Source organism: Danio aesculapii, chromosome 20, assembly GCF_903798145.1.
Source record: "Danio aesculapii chromosome 20, fDanAes4.1, whole genome shotgun sequence".
In the NCBI taxonomy this organism is placed as follows: Eukaryota; Metazoa; Chordata; class Actinopteri; order Cypriniformes; family Danionidae; genus Danio; species Danio aesculapii.
The window spans coordinates 46,658,807-46,683,249 of NC_079454.1; the positions used below are offsets into that span (position 1 = coordinate 46,658,807).

The 24,443-nt window shown below is 36.3% G+C and overlaps 1 protein-coding gene and 1 long non-coding RNA gene across 2 annotated transcripts in view; both read left to right on the top strand.

The window, feature by feature from the left end:
• The window catches only part of LOC130247992 (uncharacterized), a 9,023-nt gene extending 339 nt beyond the window's left edge, over positions 1–8,684 (top strand). The window contains exons 2-4 of the long non-coding RNA XR_008839583.1: positions 1–52; positions 5,471–5,646; positions 8,518–8,684. The exon at positions 1–52 is cut by the window's left edge and continues 12 nt beyond it. This is a non-coding gene — a long non-coding RNA (uncharacterized LOC130247992). The remainder of the gene's footprint in view (positions 53–5,470; positions 5,647–8,517) is intronic.
• Positions 8,685–18,477: 9,793 nt separating this feature from the next.
• On the top strand, positions 18,478–22,738 carry LOC130247817 (uncharacterized). The gene is made up of 2 exons (XM_056481281.1): positions 18,478–20,212; positions 22,395–22,738. The coding sequence occupies exon 1, from the start codon at positions 18,482–18,484 to the stop codon at positions 19,601–19,603; it is 1,122 nt and encodes a 373-aa protein (XP_056337256.1). The 5' UTR covers positions 18,478–18,481; the 3' UTR covers positions 19,604–20,212; positions 22,395–22,738.
• Positions 22,739–24,443: the final 1,705 nt, after the last annotated feature.

Here is a 24,443-nt window from a genome sequence, read left to right on the forward strand (position 1 = left end):
GGTCTGGAGTGTGTGAATCTGCATATGGTTTAGAAAAAACCGACCAGATTTGGTAAGGAAATTTAATCAAATTATTTAATCATTGTGCACTAAAGCTGTAAGTCCATAGAGGACAAAGACTTCCTCAAAATACAGCATAAATACAGCATTTAACTCTTTAAAGGTCCTGTGAAGTGCTTTGAAATGTGTATTTTTATATGATGTTTGCCGTAAAGTCAAGCGGAATATGAAGATAATGCGGGTCATAGTGTAGCCCCTCCCCTTTTTAAACAACAGCCAATAGTGATTTGTTTTATCACCGCTCTGCCAGTGAGAGTGGTTCTCAAATGAGAATCGTCTTGAAGTGGGTGGGGCATGTCAGATACTAGAGAATTTTTGAGTGGTCACAATTGATGAGAAACTATGAGGTAGTTACAAAGTATGAGGTGATATGAATAAAACCATTGATCCATTTAGGCGGAAGTGACAAACTGCATGCTTTACATGTTCATATCAGCTTTATATCTCCTAAAAGCACATTTTTTGGTGTGCACTAGCTTATAAATATCCTAAAAACTAACAATATTGATACTAACATCTCAAAAAACGTATTTTAACTTCATGGGACTTTAAATTATGGGGTGGCCAAACGTTTTCGTATGAAGGGCCAAAAACCATACATTATTGAGAGCTGTGGGCCGAGGGTAAATATACCAAACTATATCACATTAAAGTTGCCATGGGTCCTTTCCTATTTTTTTCATAATATTTCAATATAAATAGAAAACATAACTTTAAATTGTATTATCTAATGCAGCATATGTTTTTGAATGATAACTTAATACAATGATAATAATATTAATAATAATAATAATAATAATAATAATAATAATTCCTTAAAATTATATAGCGCTTTTCTAGACAATCAAAGCGCTTTACACAATGGGGGGAATCTCCTCATCCACCACCACTGCGCAGGATGGCGCAATGGCAGCCATATTGTGCCAGACCGCACACCACACACTAGCTGATTGGTGGAGTGATGAAAACAATTCTGATATGGGGATGGTTAGGAGGCCATGATGGACAAAGGCCAGTGGGTAAATTTGGCCAGGATGCCGGGATTAAACCCTTACTCTTTTTCAAAAGACATCCTGGGATTTTTAACGACCACAGAGAGTCAGGACCTCAGTTTAAGGTCTCATATGAAAGACGGCGATCACGGAGTCCCCTTCACTATACTGGGGCATTAGGACCCACACAGACCGCAGGTTGAGCGCCCCCTGCTGGCCTCACTAACACCACTTCCGGCAGCAACCTAGCTTTCCCATGTGGTCTCCCATCCAGGTACTGACCGGGCGCAGCCCTGCTTAGCTTCAGTGGGCAACCATGTAAGAGTTGCAGAGAGCTATCTGACAATAAAAACATGAACAATCACATTAATACCGCAATAGAGTTTAATGCTGAATACACTAGTCAAGCAGAATCTGCCTTTGACACCAAAGTCGGCATTGTCGAGTGACAGTATATACATTCAAACAAAATCTGATTAATTTACCCCATTTAATTGAAACATATCATTTCAGTTAGCTTTTAACAATAAAACAAACAGTTGCATTAATTTTGAACTGACAATCTCTAAACCATCCCTATCATTCTCCCTCTCTTGATGGGATGGTCGGCCAAATCAAAGGTTACCATGGGTCAACTTTGGCCCGCAGGCTCTAGTTTGGGCATCTCTCGTTTATACAAAGCCACTGATGTTTCTTTTTATTAGAATCAATAAAATCTAGTCTTTTCTATGGCTGAGCAGAGAACACATCCTTACGATTATATAAAATGCTATATTTTTGCTTTAAAAACGTAACAAATATTAAAAGTTTAACTTTAAAAAAAGTCCTGTAATCTAAATGAAAGTCTGTTAACAAAGAATATATATATTTATGATTTCTTCCATGGCGCTGCGATGCTGTTTCAATGAAAACTTTCTTTGTCCTGAATGTACCTATTTCTGTTCTCAGTGAAAATAAATTTTGAAATGAGTTAATACATTCTTTTATTTTCTTTTTGCCATAGTCCCTTTACTAATTTGGGGTCGCCACAGCGGTATGAACCGCCAACTTATCCAGCATGCGTTTTATGCAGCGGATGCCCTTCCAGCTGCAACCCATGACTAGGAAACACCCATACATTCTTGCATTCACACACATACACTACGAACAATTTAGCTTGCCCAATTCACCTATAGCGCATGTCTTTGGACTGTGGGGGAAACCAGGGCACCTGGAAGATACCCACGCCAACACGAGGAGAACATGCAAATTCCACACAGAAATGCCAACTGACCCAGCCGAGGCTTAAACTAGCGACCTTCTTGCTGTGAGGCGACAGCGCTACCCCTAAACTGTCTGTAGTGTATGTGTGTAATGGGCGTGTGTGGATGTTTCCCAGTGAAGGGTTGTGGCTGGAAGGGCATCCGCTGCGTAGAACATGTGCTGGATAAGTTGGCGGTTTATTCCGCTGTGGCGACCCCTGATTAATAAAGGGACTAAGCTGAAAAGAAAATGGATGAAAGAATGTATGCTATTGCCCTAAAACAGCAAAAATGATCTAGCACAAGGATAGATAGAGGTTAGGCTCTAGTTCAACGATCTAGGCTCAAAGTCTAAAGCGCATGGCGCGAAAGCATTAAGGGCATGCTTAAATTCACTTCTGCTATTTTAAGGACTAAAAGCGCATAGTTTAACAGGGTTGTGCTTATTCTCGTAATGTGTGTTTTAAGCATAACGGGCGTTAAACCAATCAGAGTCTCATCTCTTTAAGAGTCAGTTGCATCACGCCATGGAATATTCACTATTTACATGGCGGACTTTGTAAGTGGAAAAACTGAGCACTTCACTATTTAGAAAACAGTTAAACAGAGCATCTGCGGCGCGAGGATAAAGAATGGCCTCCTCCATTCGGCCTCTTTACTTTCTCTTTACTTTACTGTTTGCTCATTTACTTTCGTGGATAAGGAAATGGTGTTGGACGCACTCCACTGAAGACATCCATTAAGCGCAAAGATTTGTTTCAAAACTATTTCTAAATTCAGTTTTAATTTTCAGCAAATGAATAAATGAACAATAATAACGAAGTGTGGTCAAAAACTGAGTTATATCCAAACACACGTCCTATTCTTATGCCTCATTTATGTCTCCAAAACCCGTCAGGTGGACAAATCTAAACTTGTTCTTATTAAAACAATTATAAATATGCATATAATAAATAATACTGCTAATAATTATAACAGCTTTATACACATGCAAACTGTCATGAATAAACTGAAACCCCCCCTGAGATGGAGGCATGAAGGCAGTGGTTTTTATATTTATATAGAAAATAATAATTTTTGTAACTATTTAATCCTTTATTTTGTTTCATATGTAAAGATATTTGTGTATTGCTGGACATCCTGTGTGTATTAAGCAATCTGTAAGTGTTTGAACCCCCATAGGCGCATAACTAATGTGCTCTGCGCTGGACTTTAGACCTGCTTTTAGTTGGCCAATGGTGCAGTCTATTTCAGTTCTTCAACATAGCAACACGCCACCAATGCACCTTAACACGCCTCCTTTTTAGACCAGAACACCCATGAGTCCACAAAGTAGCGCAAATGGACTTGCTATTTAAACGTGGCACAAAACGTGAAAATTAGGGTTTCGCTGGTCTGAACATAGCTACAAAACGGATGTATGATAGGGCCCTTAATCTCATCACACATGTATATAATATACATTGTACACGTGTACAGTGACAATAAAAGATATTCTATTCTATTCTGAAAAAATAGTATATTACAGCAGTATCTTGTGTCACAGTCATGTTATTTGTATGCTACTCATTCATACAACTGAGAGAGAAATAGTCTATAATAATGTAATAAAGGTATCAATATTGCTTAATTGCAGCCGGTAATCTGAACCCTTCTGCTTTGCTTTTTTGAAGCATCCCTTTCAGTTCGACAACTTCTTTTATTGTCATCAGTTCCTTTGTTATCATGTTGTGTGTGGTTTCCTCTTTCTGTAACTGCAGTAAACATTATTACCTTCTCCTCTCAGGATGTGGCTGTTCATGAATGACGGTTTCTCTCATCTGCTCACTTTATCTTAATGATTGTGCAAATCTGTGATGTAAAAAAAAGTGTTTGAATGCTTTTAAGTGGAAAGATTAACAGTGTTAAACAAGTCACAAAAAAAAAGTCATAACAAATGCAAAAAGTCCTGAGCGCCCACTGTCTTGTAAAATTAATAAGGGTTTTTACTACAAATACAAAAATGTTATTAACCACATATTAAACAAGACTGTATAGCACAAACACTAGTTTAACTTGCACATTAACACTTCGGTATTATCGTTTATTGATTCATTTGCTGGAAATTAGAACTGAATTTAGAAACAGTTTTTAAACGAATCTTTTTGCTTAACAAACTAAATTAAATATGTAGGCTAATGGATGATTTCAGTAGAGTGCGTACAACACCTTTTCCATCCTTAAGATAGCAAAAGTGGATTCAGACACAACCTTAATACTTTTGCGTCATGCGCTTTAGACTTTGTGCCAAGATCATTAAAATAGAGCCCATGGTGTCACACCATAAGGAAATGGTATTTAGTGACACAATCTATCAATTCCAATGTTTTTAGAAATATATGGATGAAAAAATGGATTGCCATTTACCACAATAACCACATATAAAATTAGGCCTGATGTATTTACTAATGATTTAAAGGGCACCTATGGTGAAAAATCTACTTTTCAAGCTGTTTGGACAGACATATGTGCATGTATGGTGTATAGACCGTCATATTGGGCTGATAAAAACACACCCAGTCCTTTTTTTTTCAATTTATCAACATAAAAAACGGTGGACCAATTGGAGCGGTTTTCAGATCGACCGCAACTTTAAGTAGGAGTGTGGTCCCCCCGCCCACCGAACTGATTGACAGCTGCACGTATTAACATGTCCCGGTAGTCACGTGTATAATCATATCAGCAAGAGAGGACGAGCGCAAAGCAACCGGGTATAAAAGGTCTGTTCAGTTCACTAGGTTCATCAATCAATTTAATAAAAGGTATAATAAAAAATCTGATGGGTGTTTTGAGCTGAAACTTTACACATACTTTCTGGAGACACAAAAGACTTATATTAAATCTGAAAAAAGGGCTAACCTAGGTGCCCTTTAACGATTTCTTTTTCATTTAAAAGAGTTTTAATTTTTTTAATAATGCTTGAGACCATAGCAACACAGGGCAGTTTTGAGATTTGGCTCAAAAGAGCAATAGCACAGCAGTTTTTATAACAAGAGGTCCATTGAGGAAGAAGAAATGTTTCCTGCATTTTAAATGATGGCAATACTAATTATATTCATGTTTGTCACATCAACAAACCATTAACCGTAGTGTATGAGATCTGTTTCCAAGTTAATCTGTTTGTCTTTCTCCTGCTAGACAACCAGACTGACCTCCATACATCACTTTTGGATCAAGTTTCAAGCAGATGATCTCTCTTCGTTAAACTAAACTCAATACTGTACCTGCTGTAACAAGCAAGCAAAGCAACAATTCGACACTTTCACAAGTAAAGCAAGCTGCCAGGAGAGAGACTGTGTTTGACTAAAATAATAGTAAGTATTTCAACCAAATATTGGCAATTAAATATGTTATTTTAAAGTTGTATTTGTTCTACTAAACACATTAAAACATAATAAGGTCCACTCAAGGCAAGTTTAAAGAAACCTGGTGCAGGTAAATAAACTGATTTAAATGAGCGAATACAAAATGAAAAAGTGACGGCTGCTTTTAAATCTGCTGTTTTGAATCAGTGGTTTGGATTGCATATCAAATTGCAGCTGTTGCAGCATAACTGTTTCAAAATTTCCAAAAATTCAATAGCCGCGTTTCCACTATCGCGCCTAAAGCGAGCGAGCCAGGGCGAGCCAAGGCCAGTCGCGTTTCCACTATCACTTCCGGGGCGTAATCGGGCCAAAGCGGGGCTTCCTTGGTGCCAGCGTCCGGTCTTTTTCGGCCCGCCGAATACCTTGGGCCAATGAGGGCCAACTGGGGCTTCGGGGCGGGGTTACGTACAAAGGCGGAGTTTTCCTGTCAGGTAAAGAGGAGACAAGATGCTTTCTTCCCTTACATTTGTTTTGCTATCGCGCTTGATCAACTCACTAAGAAGAAGAAAAAATAAATGCCGCCGAACTCGAATGTCCTATCCAGGGATCGCTGTCTGGCCTTACACCAACAGACCACAAACAGTAAAAAAGCAATCGCTTCGGTGTTCTCCATCTTCCAGCTCTCGTAGTGATGCCAGGTTGTGTTTGTGGTTATAATTTGAGTTTTTTATTCCCGCTGAAGTGGGCGGGTTGTGTGACGGGTTGTGTGACGTTTGATTCGGGGGACGTTCTGGGGGTGGTGTTTGCGTGACGCGCTGCGAGCAACTAGCCCGACAGTGGAAACGCGACATGATTTCGGCCTCATTTCTCAACCTCCCGGGCTATTGGCCCGCCCTGGCCCGATTAAAGCCCTGGCTCGCACTGGCCCGATAGTGGAAATGCGGCTACTGGTTCTTTGGAGGGTGACCAGAAATGTCAACATGTATATCAGCATGTTTTCAGATCTTATTTTGTAGTTTTTTACCTGATCAGTTTGTAGATATTTTAGCGAGACATCTGTAAAATTGAAAGGAATATTGGAAGCTAGTCTCTAAATGGCCAGTTTAGCAGATGCCCACCATGGAAAAATAATAAGGCTTTCATCACATCGATCGTGCTTTTTGCATTGTTTTAGCTTCCGGTTCAGGCAGCATATTTCATATTTAAAGATATTTGCATACTAATAATTTCAACCCAGGCTCATTCTGAAAACGTACCCCTATATATATTTCTGGAGAGCGCGAAATATGTCCTAGGAGGTTTAGGTTTTAAAAGGGTTTAGTTTATTGGTATTGTATATACCTAAATTGCTATAGCTTTCATTTGTTTTATATTGGTTTATTCATATAATGTGATTTTATTATATCAGGTATTTGTAATTCTTTAAATGATTTCAATAGCTTAGGCTATTTTATCTAGATATGACACCATTGTGTTGAGCCTACAGAAGTGGACACGTAGTTTGTGAAGTTTCATGTCTTTCTGTTGTATTCATATTTTAGATTATCTCCAAAAGAAAGAAAGAAAGAAAGAAACCCAGCCGCTCGCGGCATCAACAGAGCTGTGAATAGAGCGCTCTTTCACCCGGTCTCTCACACATACGTGCATTTAAATGTGCATGTTTCATGCATAAACACACCTTTTAAACTTGACAAAAACTCTCGACAACCTTTACTGTCTGCGGTGTCTTTAATATGGTGTAAAGATTATTATGTGTAATTGAAACATCAAGGAGGATGCTGCAAAGAAATATCATTGAATTAAATTACAACTACTTTATTACTTTAAGCAACACCCTTACATTTAAAAGGGAAACATAAAGGCGATCATAAGCAAAAAGACCCATAGCCTATAAGGTGTTTTATGGAATAGCCTATCTTAAACTGACCAGCAATATGTTTTTTCCCTTATTTATTTATTTATGTTGGCGCATGTGCCATCTTTATTAGACTCGGGCAAACTCCGCCTCTCTTTCCACTCTGCCTCGAAGCCCCAAGCTGGCTCTCTTTGGCCCAAGGTATTCTGCGGGCCAAAAACGGCCTTCGGCTGGCTCTGAGGAAGCCCCGCTTTGGCCAGATCAGGCTCCGGAAGTGACAACGGCCCTGGATCGCCCTGGCACGCTCGCTTTAGGCGCGATAGTGGAAATGCTGCTATTGACCCACCCACTCAATTCTTTAAACCCAACCTACAGTGCTTTCAAAAGCAATCCAGAAAAAGAAAAGCCCTCAGCTGATTTTACCACATTTTCAGATTTTACCACATTCTCACCCTGTTATTTACTTTTTACGTTTTTTTGTGTTTTACCCACTTTCTGGAACCGTTCTTTGCCGAACTCATACCCCATCGCCGTGGTCATCTCCTCTCTGCATCGCAAGTCTGCCAACGTACATGGTGAGCTAACTGGATGAACTGATAACAGCAGGAAAGCAGTCTATACAGAGGTAAATGGTCAGCTGAACAGAAGAACAGCGTCATACTGTCCCGCATCGTTCATTTTAAAGACGAAATGCAGCCATACGTACTTCTGGCTACACAATTCGCGATCTCTAGAAATGTATATAGGGCTACGTTTTCAAAATGAGGCTATGTCGAATAAATGTGTGCCATATAACTTGGCCCAATGAACATGACAAATGAAAAAAGGACCACAAGGTAGGAAACAAAGCAAGAACAGGAAGACGAGACTAAACTACAAAATAAAAAGAGGTGACATCCAAAAAACATGTGAAGTTGTTTGAATGGTGTAGTAATTGATTGAATTTTGTTGAGCCTTGCTTAGAGTGTTTTTCAATTTTATTTATTTCATCCAAATAAATCTGTATCGTTCTCTCTTTTTTCCAGGATCATGACACCATCTTGTGACTCCATCTCTCAGCGTCATGCTGAAAAACACAACCATCAACAATCCTGACGTTTGGGTCAAGTGACAAAACTGATAATCTCTCCTTGAATAACATAAAAATGTTCATTCACTTCAAAAGAAAACTGAATAAATGATGAACTGCAAAGTCTTTGTGTTCATTTTGCAATATTTAGGTTTTAATATCAAGATGCTACAGATGAAGAGCAAAAAAAAAATTATATTATATTATATTATATTATATTATATTGACTGCATTAGAAATTAGGTTTCTAAAAATCTGCTTTAAATATGCAAATGAGACATTATTTGATTTGAATATATTCTACATTAATATACTCTAGTTTACATAAATACAGTAGTCATTTAAAGTGGATTCAAATGTTTAATCAAAGCTGTCCTCAATCTATTGAACAACACCCATTCTTGTCTTAGGATAATTAAAAAAAAAAAAAAAAAAAAACTTTTTGATCCACTATTTTCAACTACTGTATACTCTGTAAATAAATAAATATACCCACTGTATACATTTCTTTTATAAAAAAGTTTATGCTTCCTTCAAAAAAAGAAACTGCAGCTTTTTGTATCATGGTTTTGGTGAAGTGTACACTCAATAAGGACAGATTTCATAATGCAAAAATGAGTTAGAGCCGATGATTATGTTTCATGCCTCATGGATCTCAATCTATTTCAATGACCGATAGGCAAGCGCTGACAGAATCCGCAAATGTTTTTCAATTTCTGCACAGAATTTTGTGTAAAAAAAATTAAGTAATTTATATTTTAAATAAATCTGTAAATCTGTATTTGCTGATTTATAGGAGCTTAAAACTTTAAAAAATAAAATAAAAAACGTGCTAACTTGTATTTAAGGGTTACAATGCAAATCTAATTAGAACCACTTGTAAACAAAGGTAAAGTAGGTCTCATGCAATACATCCATCAAAAGGCAGATTATATTCCTTTAAAGGGCACCTATGGTGAAAAATCTACTTTTCAAGCTGTTTGGACAGACATATGTGCATGTATGGTGTATAGACTGTCATATTGGGCTGATATAAGCACACCCAGTGCTTTTTTTTTTTTCAATTTAACAACATAAAAAACGGTGGACCAATTAGAGCAGTTTTCAAATCAACCACTACCTGACGTAGGAGAGCGGTCCCCCCGCCCACCAATATTGATTGACAGGCGCGTCATCATATCCTCAGTTTGTTAATTCACGTCCGCCATTTTCAGCGTGAGTCGAAGCGATATCACTAAAGAAACACCCTAGCTCTATTTTTAGATGCAAGGCTCATTGGGCTCAAACAAGAGCAATATTCTCCACATTATCGCTCTAATCTGAATTATTGGTTGTATCTTTAGGTAAGTTTGCAAACATGTGTACTTCTCATCGAGTCTACCTTATACTTTAGCCGTTTGCATTTCTCGCGATCCCAGAAGCTCCCTGTGATCTTAACTAGCATGCGTTTTAGAATTCTAAACATCGGTTTCTATCAGGGTACACTTAAGTCGACGGCTGGACGCCGTGGACCGCTGCAGAAACCTATGTTTAGAATTCAAAAATGTGTGGCGCGACGATTCGGGACACTTCATGTTTCTGGTGCGCCACAGAGAGTGTCTGGTGTGCCGTGTCGCGGCTTCGAGCGACGCATCCGGTGCCTCAGTCAAAGTTAATTCAGTGTACGTGGTTATTAGTTTCTGTGTACAAGCTCGGCACTTGAAACTAGCACACAGTTGGCTGTAAAACTGTACAAAGACACAAATGATTTTGTACTCTCTGCTTGGTCTGTGTCAGAGTCGTCCATGTACGACTGAATAGTGATGCTCTCACTCCTTCTCCGTCTGCCTGTCAGACTGTTGCAAACGCAGAGCGGGTGATCTCATGGCCCCGCCCCCTTGTTACGTTGCCGGGAAGCCGAAACTAATTTACATGTGAGACAACACACCCATAAATAAGCGAACTATGGACACGCCCCCAACATGACACTTTTTAACACATTATAATAAAAAAATCTGAATTGTGTTTTAAACTGAACCTAAACTGGCACACTCAGAAGAGCCATAATATTATTATTAAATCATAAAAAAGAGGTAAACTATGCGCCCTTTAAAAATTATTGTACACAAATCATTATAACATTAAAACACCATTCAATAACATAAAAAAGTGCACTTTAATATGATCTTCATAAAGTGGTCTTAATATGCAGATATATTCTAAAAGGTCAGACCTCAAATGTAATGTTTCCAATTGCATACAAGTTGTCTTTCTTGAACTAAAATGATCTGAAAAATAGTATATTACAGCAGGATCTTGTGTCATTGTCATGTTATTTCACACAACTGAGAGAGAAATAGTCTATAGTAATGTAATATAGGTATCAATATTGCTGAATTGTACCCTGTAATCTGAACCCTTCCGCTCTGCTTTCTTGAAGCATCCCTTTCAGCTCGACAACTTTTTTATTGTCATCAGTTCCTCTGTTATCATGATGTGTGTGGTTTACGCTTCCTGTATTACCTTCTCCTCTCAGGATGTGGCTGTTCATGAATGACGGTTTCTCTTATCTGCTCACTTCATCTTAATGATTGTGCAAATCTGTGATGTAAAAAGAGTGTTTGAGTGCTTTTAAGTGGAAAGATTAACAGTGTTAAACAAGTCACAAAAAAAGTCATAACAAACGCAAAAAGTCCAGAGCGCCCACTGTCTTGTAAAATTAATAAGGGTTTTTACTACAAATACAAAAATGTTATTAACCACATATTAAACAAGACTGTATAGCACAAACACTAGTTTAACTTGTGTGTTCACTAGATGGATAATAACTAAGATGGGAATTTACCATTTCATTTAGCAGGTTCACATTTTTCAGTAACAACTGGTACGCTGTAAAAACCAATTAGCTGACTTTATTTAAAAATAATAAAAAAAGAGTAAATTAATTGCGTCATATTTAATAAGTAAACAAACTATGTGCATAATTATAAAAGTTTAGTTAAGTTAATGGGTTTACTGACTTTAAACAAAATCAACCTGTTGCTTTTAAGGCAACAGGTTTACTCACATTTTAAAGAACTAATATTTTTTACAGTGTATTTTCTCATTTTAGCTACTTATCCAACTCTTCCCAAAATCTTAACGAAAAAGACTCTTATCCCATTTCTCTGAACTGTGTTTAATTGTCATGTTGTTAATATTTTAACATTTCACTTACATTTCTTCTCCACCAGGTGGAGACAAAGTCTTTTAGATGTTGAGACAAATGTACAACTAAATAAAAGATTAACTAATATTTTTGGTATCTGTATTTATATCATATAATTAATTACTCTTACTTTAAAGGAGACTAATTATACAAAGATCAATTTAATATGAGGTTTTAAACCAGAAGAGCAACTGCACATTTACTGAGGGGTATGCGGGATCAAGCTTTGCGTCTCCTCCCTCCCCTACCCCTTCATTGCCCCAGCACCGCACCTTCTTGTTACACATTTAGAAGATGCTATGATCAAAGGACTAAAAACATCACAGGTTCTAAGAGTTCAGGTATTACGATATTTGCGAGGATGCAACATACTTCAAATGGCACTAATACTTTTCGCAGTTCTAAACACAACTGAAATAGTATGAAGTAGTAAAAGTTTAATTACAGTACGCATGATAAGTCACAATGAATTACATCTCACCCCACTCCCAAATTTTTTCTCAATTTCATTTTCCTCACTAAACGATTATAGCACCTTGACATGCCTTAATTTTGTACTTGCCCATTTGTCAAAACAAAATGATAGATATGAGAGTCCTAAAGGGCAAAAGAAATTTATGTTCAATCCACTTTTTTTGTAGAACCCAGCATTTTTTACAGTGTGATTTGAGTCAGAAATCAGTAGGAGTAAATATTAATGCAACGTAACCCAGTAAATACACAGCAAAAACGATAAAACTGTGATTAGAACTGACAAATACAGAATAAAATGGATGTTGACAACATCCTGAAAGCTGTCTGTGAGCATTTCAATCAACACCAACCTAATTTCACCAAGTAGCACATGTTCCTGGATTAGGATGTATGTTAATCTACATTACAATCAGCCAATCAGAATTAAGGGATACGTTAACAGGTTATCTTAACTTTAGGTTTATGCACTTCTACACCGTAAAAAAATGCAGGGTTCCACACAATTCATTCATGTTGTCCCAACACAAATTGATTAAGTTTACTTAACACTTTTAACAAATTTATGTAGATTGAACATAAAAAAATAAGTTGTCCCAATGAAATCTCAAGGATTGTGTTGTTTCAGCTCATTTTAAATAAGTAGAATGAGCAATTGAAAATATTTTTTGAGTGTACATGAGTGTTATCCAACTATTTTTTCCCTCTGATTTTGAGAATCATTTACAGTTATGGTTGGGTTTAGGGGTAGGGAATAGGTATGGATTACATTTGAGCAAAAAAAATGTTCCAGGATCAACATAGATGTTTAATTCAGGATCACACTTGGCAAAATCATGACGTGCTTTCCATTAACGTCAATACACTGTGCTTGTAGAACGGTTCAGTTTTGTATTATTTTTTGTTGTTGATGACATACACAACAAAGTTACCTGCCATCTGAGCAACACTTTAGTTTTTACAGTCAGAATGTAACCTAAGGCCACCTGAAAAAACTAAATCCAGGTTATCTTTGTCATAAACAGAAGTTCATCATGAGAACGTGCCACATCAAGTCATGCCATCAAGTCATGACATAAATGTTCCTTATATTCCTTGACACGTTTAAATATAAAGGTTGTAAAAGAAAAATGTGTGCATTTAAAATGTGGTACACTGCCACCCTGTGGTGGGATTTGTTGTTGCTTTTGTTTTCTCTCTCTCATTCTACCTTGTCTCACCTGTTGGCAATTAAGTGGTTGGGGCATGCGGCAGTAGAGAACAAAGAGAGATTGTGCCAAACACTAGTTGGTAGTGATGGTGAAATGAAGCTTTCTGAACCAGTGAAGCGCTTGACTCAATTGTATTGGAAAAAGGTTCGTTACTCGAAGCTTTCTAAATCAGAGCTCGATGAGGACTTCTTCTGGTTAAAGTGTGGGAAAGCACTGTGTTGAAATAATGTCAAATGTTCACAACTGACCAACTCATTCATGTAGTAATACAACAACAGTAATATAAGCAAATTACTCAATTACTGTAGTTTTACAGTACTGTACACATAAGGTATATTACATTACACCACAGATGACTGTAGTAAAATCCAAGGTATTCAAAAGTATTTACATTTATCTTATTCCAACTAGTCATTCATCCACCCACTCGTTCCAAGCGTGGATCGAACCAGCGATTCCGGCATGGTAGGCGAAAGCACTAAGGAGGAAGCTATGTGAATGAAGCTTTCGCGCTGCGCTCGCCAGCTGGTCTCCATTAAACACTATACAACGATATGCAGTGGTTTTCTTTAAAGATAGTTGTAAATAAATACGCTAATACACTTTAGTATGATTCAAAACCTTTTTACTATAAATTACTATTGTATTTCAGTTTAATTACTGGTGTGTGGGACCGGTGCAGTGCTTTGAAACAGTAGAAACCTATGTAATCGACGGCTAATCTCTCGCTATACACTTTACTAACCTATGGGGGTGTTTAAACCTTTGAATCAAAATTCGAAGCAGTCACGTGGGTATAGGCGCAAGTGAAGCTTCGGACATCACTGATCACGTGATGATGGCAAAACGAATCAAGCTCCGGCACACTGCTTCACTGCGAGATGCATCGTTTTTTTGATACATGCTTCAAAGCCTCGGCGCACAACGTCACATCACTACTAGTAGGTGAAGGCTGCTCTCATTTGTTTCTCCTGCCCCAGACTAGCTTTTGTTCTTGCGATACTAGTTGTAATATGAAAAAAAATCTTGTGAAATTTTCACTATAAAGTCACATTGTTTTTACTTTATCTTGTTGGTTTTGTTTCACGTTTTTGGAGCTGTACAGAGGAGGATATCACTTTTTGTTTAAATACATTTATTTTTCTCCTGTTTCTGATAGAGAGGGAGCAAGGTAAGATCTTTGTTTTTTCTTTTTAAAATTCTTTTGAGAGTTTAGAAAGTGGCTTCCTCATTCAGTTAGATCTTTTGTTTGTTGTTTTGGCATTATACCTCCTGACCTATTTTTTACCATAGGTCATTTATTATTTATTAATCTGTAAATAAATGTACTTCTCTCTTTTTTTACATTGGATTTGGTGTGAGTTGTTGTTTGAGTGCTGGGACAGGAGAAGGGTGACGATTGTTGGCTGCCCTACCCTTTAGTTTTTTATTATTTTGTTATAGTTTCTATTATCAAAATTGGCCTCTAATTAATTTTACAATTTGGCTATATTTAAGTTGTGAATTTTAATTTTTCCTCTTTAAATTAAATTGTTGCGTGTTTCTCTGACCCTAGATAGGGGAGGCACGTAACAGTATTAAGGCTAATTATCTTACACATTAAATCCATAACATGTTTTGATCATTTCAGAGTAATACCACTGATGAATCATGGAGAATTTGTGACATACATGCATTAAGCAACACAAGCTCATTGTGAATACATAGCCCCGAATATGTTTCTGGAGAGAGCGAATTATGTAGCCAGAGGTATGTATGGCTGCATTTTGTCTTAAAAACTAAGGCATACGTCGGAGGATTTGAGGTGCAGAGCAAAGTCGACGGCGAAGAATGGTTCCAGAAAGCAGGTAAAACGAAAACAAAAGGTAAAAAATTAAATAAACAAGTAAATAACAGGGTGAGAACGTGGTAAGATTTGAAAACTGGTAACAGCTGTAAAAATCTGATCAATCTGTGCTTTTGAAAACATTATCGGTTGGTTTTAGGGAAGGGGATTGGGGGGGGTTATTGGTTGGTGAAATACTCAGTCAGTCGACAGCGGCCTCTGGTGGATTTATGCGAGAAGAGCAGGCGTGAATGACACTCGCGAGAGAAATTTGAGATCTGAAAAAGCATACACAGCGGCCTCTGGTGGGTTTGCAAAAAAGAAAAACGTAGCTCCCGGGACGTATTTCCCTCTCTCCAGAAATGTATACCAGAGTACGTTTCCATAATGAGCCTAGGTTGGCATTAACATCCAATTAGAAGGTGAAAATTTTACATGCAATAATTTTTTTGTTGTTGTTTTTTAACAGACTAGACTAAAAAGACTATTTGGTAGATTCGAAAAATATTTGCATCACAATTTCACAGGATATATTTCCAAATCATCCTCATCTTGACTTCTGAGGCTTTGTGAAAGTTTCTCACATCAGAACAGAACAAAACACAATTCAAAGTCTCATGTTATTACCAGTCATGTATCTGTTATCACTTCAGTTTTAAATCTGATCAGTTCGGTTATATTTCATGCATTTACCATACGTTTTAAGGTATCTGACGTTTACTTGATTTGTGTACTTTATCCACCACTCACTGTAAAAGATCTGAAATCATAAATCATGTTATGATGAAATGTTCCTCATAACTATTCAAACAGGTTTCACTTTACACTTCCTTTAAAGCTGAAGTAATCTTTTGTACAGCGGCACACCTTACCTCGTTAAAAGAATGATAAGTTTCTTTTTACACCAAAGGAAACTCCCATGTACAACCCATTAACGACGATTGGTTCAGATCCTCTATAAATGACCAAGAAATCCACTTCGCGTTCCCCTCACTTTTGCAAGAAAGCCAATTCTCTTTTGAAAGGTATGGTTTTAAATATACTTCTTTTATAACCTGTCTATGATTTAAACTTGATTTAAATTGTGTTTACTAGTGCTGGGCAAAAGTTAATCGTGTAAGTAAAAAGTTTGTTTTTACATCATTTAAGTGTGTGTACTGTGTATATTTGTTATACATGTATAAACATACATATGTAGGGATGGATTTTACTCAGACTTAAATGTTCCCTGCAATAAAATAACAAAAAACTCAGATCCAGGATAGACTTTGCCTACTTTCCTGAACTTTCCTTTCTCTCTGGTATTCAGAAATACTCAGGTGTGACTGGTAACAAGGTTTTGTTCACTATCATTAATACATTTTGATTAAATCCCAACAGATGAGTAAATCTTTAAGTCACTGGTTAACTTTGACAAAAGAATCATTCATTGTTCTCATATGGTGTTTAAAGAGAAGGACTAAATGTCTCAGGGTCACAAGTTTGTAACCAGACCGGCCTGCAGTGAAGAGCTCTCAAGCTCAACACTATGTATAATTTAGACTTCCATCTATACTCTTAGATGTATCTTTGAGTAATCGATGTGGTGCATTTACTTCTGAATTGGCTTTTATTGTTTGATTGTGTAATTGGCATGTTACACTTTCATTTGGAAAATAAATGTTAACCTTTTTGATTAATTCTAGAGTTTCCCGAATTCATTGTATTCAGTAGATTAAGTAGAGTCTGTGCTACCATTATGATCAAATTTTATCGATTTGCAAGGCACATTTGATTGTACAGAGAAGTGTGGCATGGCAGCATGAGGACCTTGTAATCATTTAATCAATAATATTAGCAAGTTGTATGGAAATGACTAAATTAACTACTCTTTTAGTATGAGTGAGCAGGAGGCAACCAGACTACTTGAGTATTAGTTAACCCTACATCCTCTGACTAACTTCAGTGTCGAGATAATGCTCGTGAGAACAAACCTAATCCCGGGGCGTGGAACTCTTAAGCGGTGGTCCCTAACGAATGTACAGTTAAGAACATCGAAGCAAAGAACATTTCAAAATCTAAATTGTGTCACAACTAAAAATGTGATCAGCTAAAATCAGAAATGAAAAATTGGAGTCAGATTAAATTCGGAGTTGAAAACAAATATAAATAAATTCTAATAAATGACCAAATTTCTTTCTGAAGCGCTAAAAAGGCTTACATGCATTTAACCTTCGACCATTGATCAGATTCCATCGTTAGATAGATATATTTAGATATATTATTTATATTTGTAATTATAGTTGTATTTATATCAACCAAGGGTTATTCTGAAAACATACCTCTACATACATTTCTGGAGAGAGTCAAATACGTTCCAGTAGGTATGTTTTTTTTGCAGATTTTGCTTTTGCGAATCCACCAGAGGTTGCTGCATATACTTTTTGAGATCTCAAATTTCTCTTATGAGTGCCATTCACGCATGCTGTTCTGGCGTAAATCCACCAGAGGTCGCTGTCGACTAACAGACTGACCAATCGACTGACCCACCCTCCTCCTTCCCTAAACTCAACCAATAGTGTTTTTAAAAGCAATACAGGAAAAAAGCCCTCACGGCAGGCAGATTTACACCACATTTTCAGATTTCACTACATTCTCACCCTGTTATTTACTTGCTTATTTATTTTTTTGGTTTTTGCTTTTGTCTTTCTGGAACCATTCTTTGCCGTACTCAAACCCCAGTCAGCTGGTAAGAGCGAAAAGGAACAGCACCATACCGCCTGTATCGTTCATTTTATAGACGTAATGCAGACGTACTTCTATCTATGTATATAGGGCTACGTTTTCAGAATGAGCCTATGTTGATTTAAATTTAGATATAAAATAAATGTGTATATAATACAAACTATATATCCATTTAAATATCTATGTAACAAAATTGTCTTGTATATTTTGTTTATGTGTATGTGTTTGTATATAACATGTACATAATAAATATATATAATACACACATATATTATGTCAAAACAGACTTATATTTTGGATGTGATTAATTGTGATTAACTTTTGCCCAGCACTAGTTATAAGACTGAATAAAAACAGAAGCTTGATGTGTCATTTTAAACATAGATTTTGGATATTAAATGAATGGTTATGGTACTATAAATAAATCTATACAATGCACTTTGATAGTCTAATAACATCATTTTCTTTTCTTTTTTTTCCTCAGATTAAATACAATACAGAAATGGACTTTAACACTGATTTAAATACTCATGAAGTAAAATGTTCTACTAATGAAACTATTATTATTCATATTACTAATGATACTGATATCAATAATAATGCTTTATCCTCTAATGAGAGTACTGAAACTACTCTTGAAACTAAATTTCCTGCTAGCGAAAATACTTCTTTTAATGACACTTTTTTTAAGCCCTTCGATTTGGGGGAGATATTGCGCATACCATATTTTGGCTCAACTTTTCATTCAAATGAAATATTATTGAAGAGTTTAAATAAATTAAAATCTACATCTGGTCCTTTAGTTATACAAGATGGCCAAATTATGCCAAATTATAAAAATGTGAAATTAACACACAGGTTTGCGTGCTGTGTATTAGTTTTCGTCTTGGAACGAGATGCAATTAGCTTGGGTCAAGGGTTCTATTATGGTTCTAATCTTATAATGACAGCCAAACATGTTTTAAAAAATCCCAAAGAATGTAGTATATATGTCATTTTCCCAGATGACTTTGTTTCTGTAATATTTAAATGCAATAACACCTTACCTAAAGCTTATAATAGAGTTGTCCAAAATTATGATATTGCTTTTATTGAATTAGAAGGGAATTTAGATTTATTACAAAACAAAGAACTACAAATAGGAGAGTTAAGAGAGAATGACGATTTATTTTTTTACACAATAAAATCTGGACGTTTTTTTGAGAAGCCCTGCAGAATTAAACAGCCAAATTCAGATATCAAAAAGAAAATGCTTAAAAATGAATTTATCTTATCTGATGCAGGCGAAGATGGAGATAGTGGAACACCCATTTATTCAAGATCTGGCACTTGTGTTGGATTATATATTGGAGCACACACTGAACAAAATTTTAAATTTAAATTCGGCAGAGCTTTACAATTTGATAAAGAAGTTCTTAAAAAACTAAAAAAAAACATCACTCTTTCTGTTCCTAAACTTCTTATTTTATTTCCATGTTTAATTATATTTGTTTTTTTATATATATTATTATATTTGTATTACAAAAACAATAAAAAATTTAATTCTACTAATATTATTATTATTATTATTATTATTATTAGTTATTTTGAAGTACATTTACAATCTTTTTATAAATATACTTGATAATAAAAACAATAATAAATACTTCCACCATTAATGCAACTTTAATAATAATAATAATTATTATTATTTTCATTATTATTGTTATTATTATTATTATTAATTCTAATCATAAATTATTATCGTTTTGTTTCTTTATTATTCTATACTGATATTTTAAGTGTTTCTCAGTCTTGATCCCACATTGCCTCTAAAGTTCAGTTAATCTGGTGTGGTATACATGTAGAATGTGAAGCGTTTGGGTGTGGGAGTGGATGTGGCAGGGCTGGCATGGGATGGTGCAGGATTGAAAAAACACTGAAATATCTATACTGTTCATTGTTTTGTATTGTTGGTTTTGCGAGGGGCGGCATGGTGGCTCAGTGCACAATAGCACTGTAGCCTCACAGCAAGAAGGTCCCTGGTTTGACCTTTGGTTGAGCCAGAAGTCCTTACTGTGTGGAGTTTGCATGTTCTCCCCATGTCTAATTACTTTAAAGACATGTAGGTTTGGTAAATTGCTAAACTGACCATGGGAGCGAGAACTGAAGGTCCCAGAAGGGCAAAGCATGTCCCAAACACAATGTGTGGCCCATCCTAACGGAAGCTGAATGGAGACTGTATCTTCTGCAAGTGAGTATCACAACATTGTTTGATTTTTCCTTTCTGTCTGTCCTTTGGTTGCTCTATCACTCACGTTTCTCATCTTTCCTCTGCTTCTTATATTTCTTTTGTTCATTGCCAGTGTGTTTTGCGTTTTTGTTCTCTGCCAAAAGTAAGTACACCATGGTAAATATGTTACTACAGAATATATAAAACACAATTGTAATTAACAGGAAAAATCATGCAGGCATTCATTCATTTATTCATTTTCTTTTCGGCTTAGTCCCTTTATTAATCTGAGGTCGCCACAGCGGAATGAACCGCCAACTTATTCAGCATATGTTTTAGGCAGCGGATGCCCTTCCAGCTGCAACCCATCACTGGGAAACCCATACACACTCATTCGCACATACATACACTATGGACAATTTAGCCTACCCAATTCACCTGTACCACATGTCTTTGGACTATGGGGGAAACCGGAGCACCCGGAGGAAACCCACGCGATTGCAGGGAGAACATGCAAACTCCACACAGAAACGCCAACTGACCCAGCCGAGGCTCGAACCAGCGACCTTCTTGCTGTGAGGTGACAGCACTACCTACTGCGCCACTGCGTCGCCGCAGGCCATACAAAAAAATTAAATAAATTACATATATAATACATTGAGCAGATTTTGTTTGGTAGTTGTAGTTATTTTTGCAGCATCTGATCTCATCAGCTGTTTAATAAGACTGTTTTGTAAAAAATAAATAAAAATGCAGCAATATACACTGTCTATATTCACTGGATAATTATTATTATTATTTCAAATAAAAATATAATTTTAATTTAAAATAAAACAGCATTCATTTTTTGTATAACGTGTGTATTGCCTCTTGTTGAATCACTGAATGCCTCCTCCATTGCAGGTCGCTTTGGACAAAAGTATCTGCTAAATGACTAAACGTAATGTAATTTTCAAGGGGGATGTGTTCATTTATGCTGAGCACTGTATGTGCACACGTTCATTTATAATTCAAAATATTAATAAAAGACTACGTTTGAATATGTGTGGAAGCCCTAGATAGGGGCCATCGGGACAATCCTTGAAGCACAATAATACCATACAACATAATAATATTGCCCACTGTTTGCCAATTACCTGAAGACAGATCATGTCTTGCCTACAATGAAATGTTTTCTATATAATAATTTACACCAAAAATGTCATTTGCAGGTGGTTGTAATATACTGTAAATAGCAAAATTTAGAAAGTTATTTAATCTTTTTTTTAAGCATGATCGTAAAACACGAACGTTATTATGAATGTATTAAAATATTTGCTTGTTTAATCCATAATAATAACTCCTGTATAGTAGTCCCACAACATACTCTCACATCTGTCACTCTATGACAGTGTTTCCCAACCCTGTTCCTGGAGGCACACCAACAGAACATATTTTGGATGTCTCCCTTATCTTACCCATTCACTTCAGGTTTTAGAGCCTCTTCTAATGTTCTGGTGAGTTGATTCAGGTGTGTTGGATTAGGGAGAGCTTGAAAATGTGTACTGTTGGTGTGCCTTCAGGAACAGGACTGGGAAACACTGCTCTATGACACTCGAATACCCTGTCAGATTAGTCTAGTGGCTGGGGATGACCTTTTTACAGTGTCTGCTATAATGTTAATGTTGTTTTTGTTTGTTTACATAGATGAATACGGCCACGGTGTGAATACATAGTACAGTTACGAGCTTACTGCCACATTAGATCGTTATGATAACATTCTATTGCCTTAAATAACAAAAAATAATGCAACTGGAATAAATACAGCAGTCACCATTGTCGATCTCCTATGAAGAGCTCGCCACGAGCTCTGTCCCATTTCATAGGGGTAAATTTGAAGCCCTTCCCATTCCCATTTTGTTTTAAGAGCCAATTGAAAGGGGTAGGGGTAAAAAATATAATTGAGATTGGGCCTATGTGGACTTCATTAGTCAACAAATGTAGGGAACAGTGAAGGATGGTGTAGGGCAGCAATTTCAGATACAGGTCAGAAGTAATTGTGTGAGACAAAGGACACAAGCAAACTGCACAGTGCTGCTTTAGCTCCAGGAACATGGTTGGGAACCACTGGTTTAAAGGATTGTTATGCTTTAGACAACTGGAGCGATTTCACTGTGACTGACATCTACGCTCATGTTAAGTCTGTCTTCTCCTTTTTCCTGAGGTTCACTTAATCTTGGATCCAGCCTGTATGCAGGACAGATGGTCATCATGGTCATCGAGAGTCCAAAACAAACACTGATTCCTGCTACGATAATAGTGACAGACGAATCTCTGCATTGCGATGCTATCAGCTAGCCTGAACACCCACTTGGTGATCTTTTGGGACCTGCACCTTCTCCACGACAGATGTTCATCGCTCTCAAGTCCATTGACGTCTTAAATCTCTGCCTTTAATCGCCCCAGTTTAACCTGGGTTCTGTTCACTACACCTGATAGTCTGGCTTTTATTCTATCTTCTTCATCTGTTAAGCTGATTAGACAAAATAAAACGCTATAGAAAAATGACTTGATGTGTATGTTGTTCCTTATTGTGTGTGTGAAATTTACATGCAGATGCAGAAACAATTCCAAGTGATTTGGTAAGGACATTTCTGTCTAAAGATTAGATTTAAATTTGTTCAAATTATTTAACCCTTGTCCATCAATTAAAAAAAATCTACACATGGGTCCATAAAGGACAAAGCACTGTAAAAATACAAGATTCTAATTTAGTTTCACTTTCACTGGCATAGATTTCATACTGACGATTAAACAATAATATAGTATTTTTGTTAGTGTTTACACTGAAAAAAGTGAAAACCTAAACAAATTACTTAAACTAGACAAACTTAAACTAATTAAGTTTAACTTTCAACTAAATTCTGAAAACACTGAACACAAAATAAAATCTGTCACGATGGTCAGTTTTCTTAAATTGAGATTTACACATAAGCTGAATATTAAATAGGCTTTCTGTTCTATGTATGCTTCAAGATATTTAGCAGAGATGCAGCTGAAAAACTGGAATCTGAAGGTTTTGAAAAAATTGAATTAATAAAATTGTATTTGATTCATTTTCTGTGAGAAATGTATTAAATGTCTTCATGAAACACCATTTTTATTTTATATTCTGAGGATTTTTAGCATCAAAAAATTTATTTGATCATCTTACAAATCATTCTTACAAATATACATTGAATGAGTCAAAACTATTACTGTGAAACCAAGTAGCATGTACAGTCAATAGCACTCGTGTCACACTCCAGCAAGTTATCCAAAATAAGTGAGCGCAATGAATTGAGTCTAATCTTTTGAATTGTAGCTCAAAATCTAAAGATGTCACAAGAAATCAATTTAAATGCATGCTAACATGGCTAATCTATACAGACATATTTCTCAAAAGTTGAACCAATATGCAGCAAAACATTTCAGTGCAATGATCACCTGTCTAGTCAAAAGGATAGCTCTCCTAAAAATCTATATTTACTCACAATTTACCCTCCCTCAAGCAATTCCAAACCTTTAGTAGTTTCTTTATTCTGTTCTGAAAGCTGAAAACCTGTTATCATTTACTTCCATAGGATAAAATACTGCTGAAGTTAATGGTTACTGCATTTTAGCTTTATTGAGATATCGCTTCTTTTGTTTTCAACACACATATCTATTGTTATGGCCAGCTCGCTCCAAACTGCACCATAAAAAGGATCAGATGCACCAAAAGGTATATAATTAAATAAACATTTATTAAAGGGAATAACAAAGTATAACAAACTGTCAAATAAGAAATAAATAAATAAGAAATCAACTCAAATTCTCTCAACAAAATACAACACAAAACGGCGAAACAAAAGAGTTTGAACGAAATGTCCTCTCTGGAGAATAACGGTCAATCAGAGGAAGTCCAGTTCTTCACAAAAAATTCAAATATATACATCCTCCACCCATAAATTACTTATTAATTGTGATGTCACACTGCGAGGCCACCGAAAGGTAAGAAAAGGGAAGACAGGGTTGTAACTATATATATATATATATATATATATATATATATATATATATATATATATATATATATATATATGTGTGTGTGTGTGTGTGTGTGTGTGTGTGTGTGTGTGCCCAGACCTCTCACACCTGCATCAACTGGGAGCGAGCATGGCCCAAGCGCAGCCATGACAGCGCTCATAAAGACAGAAAATGAATGCTCGACCTGAGAAAACTCGAGCAGAGC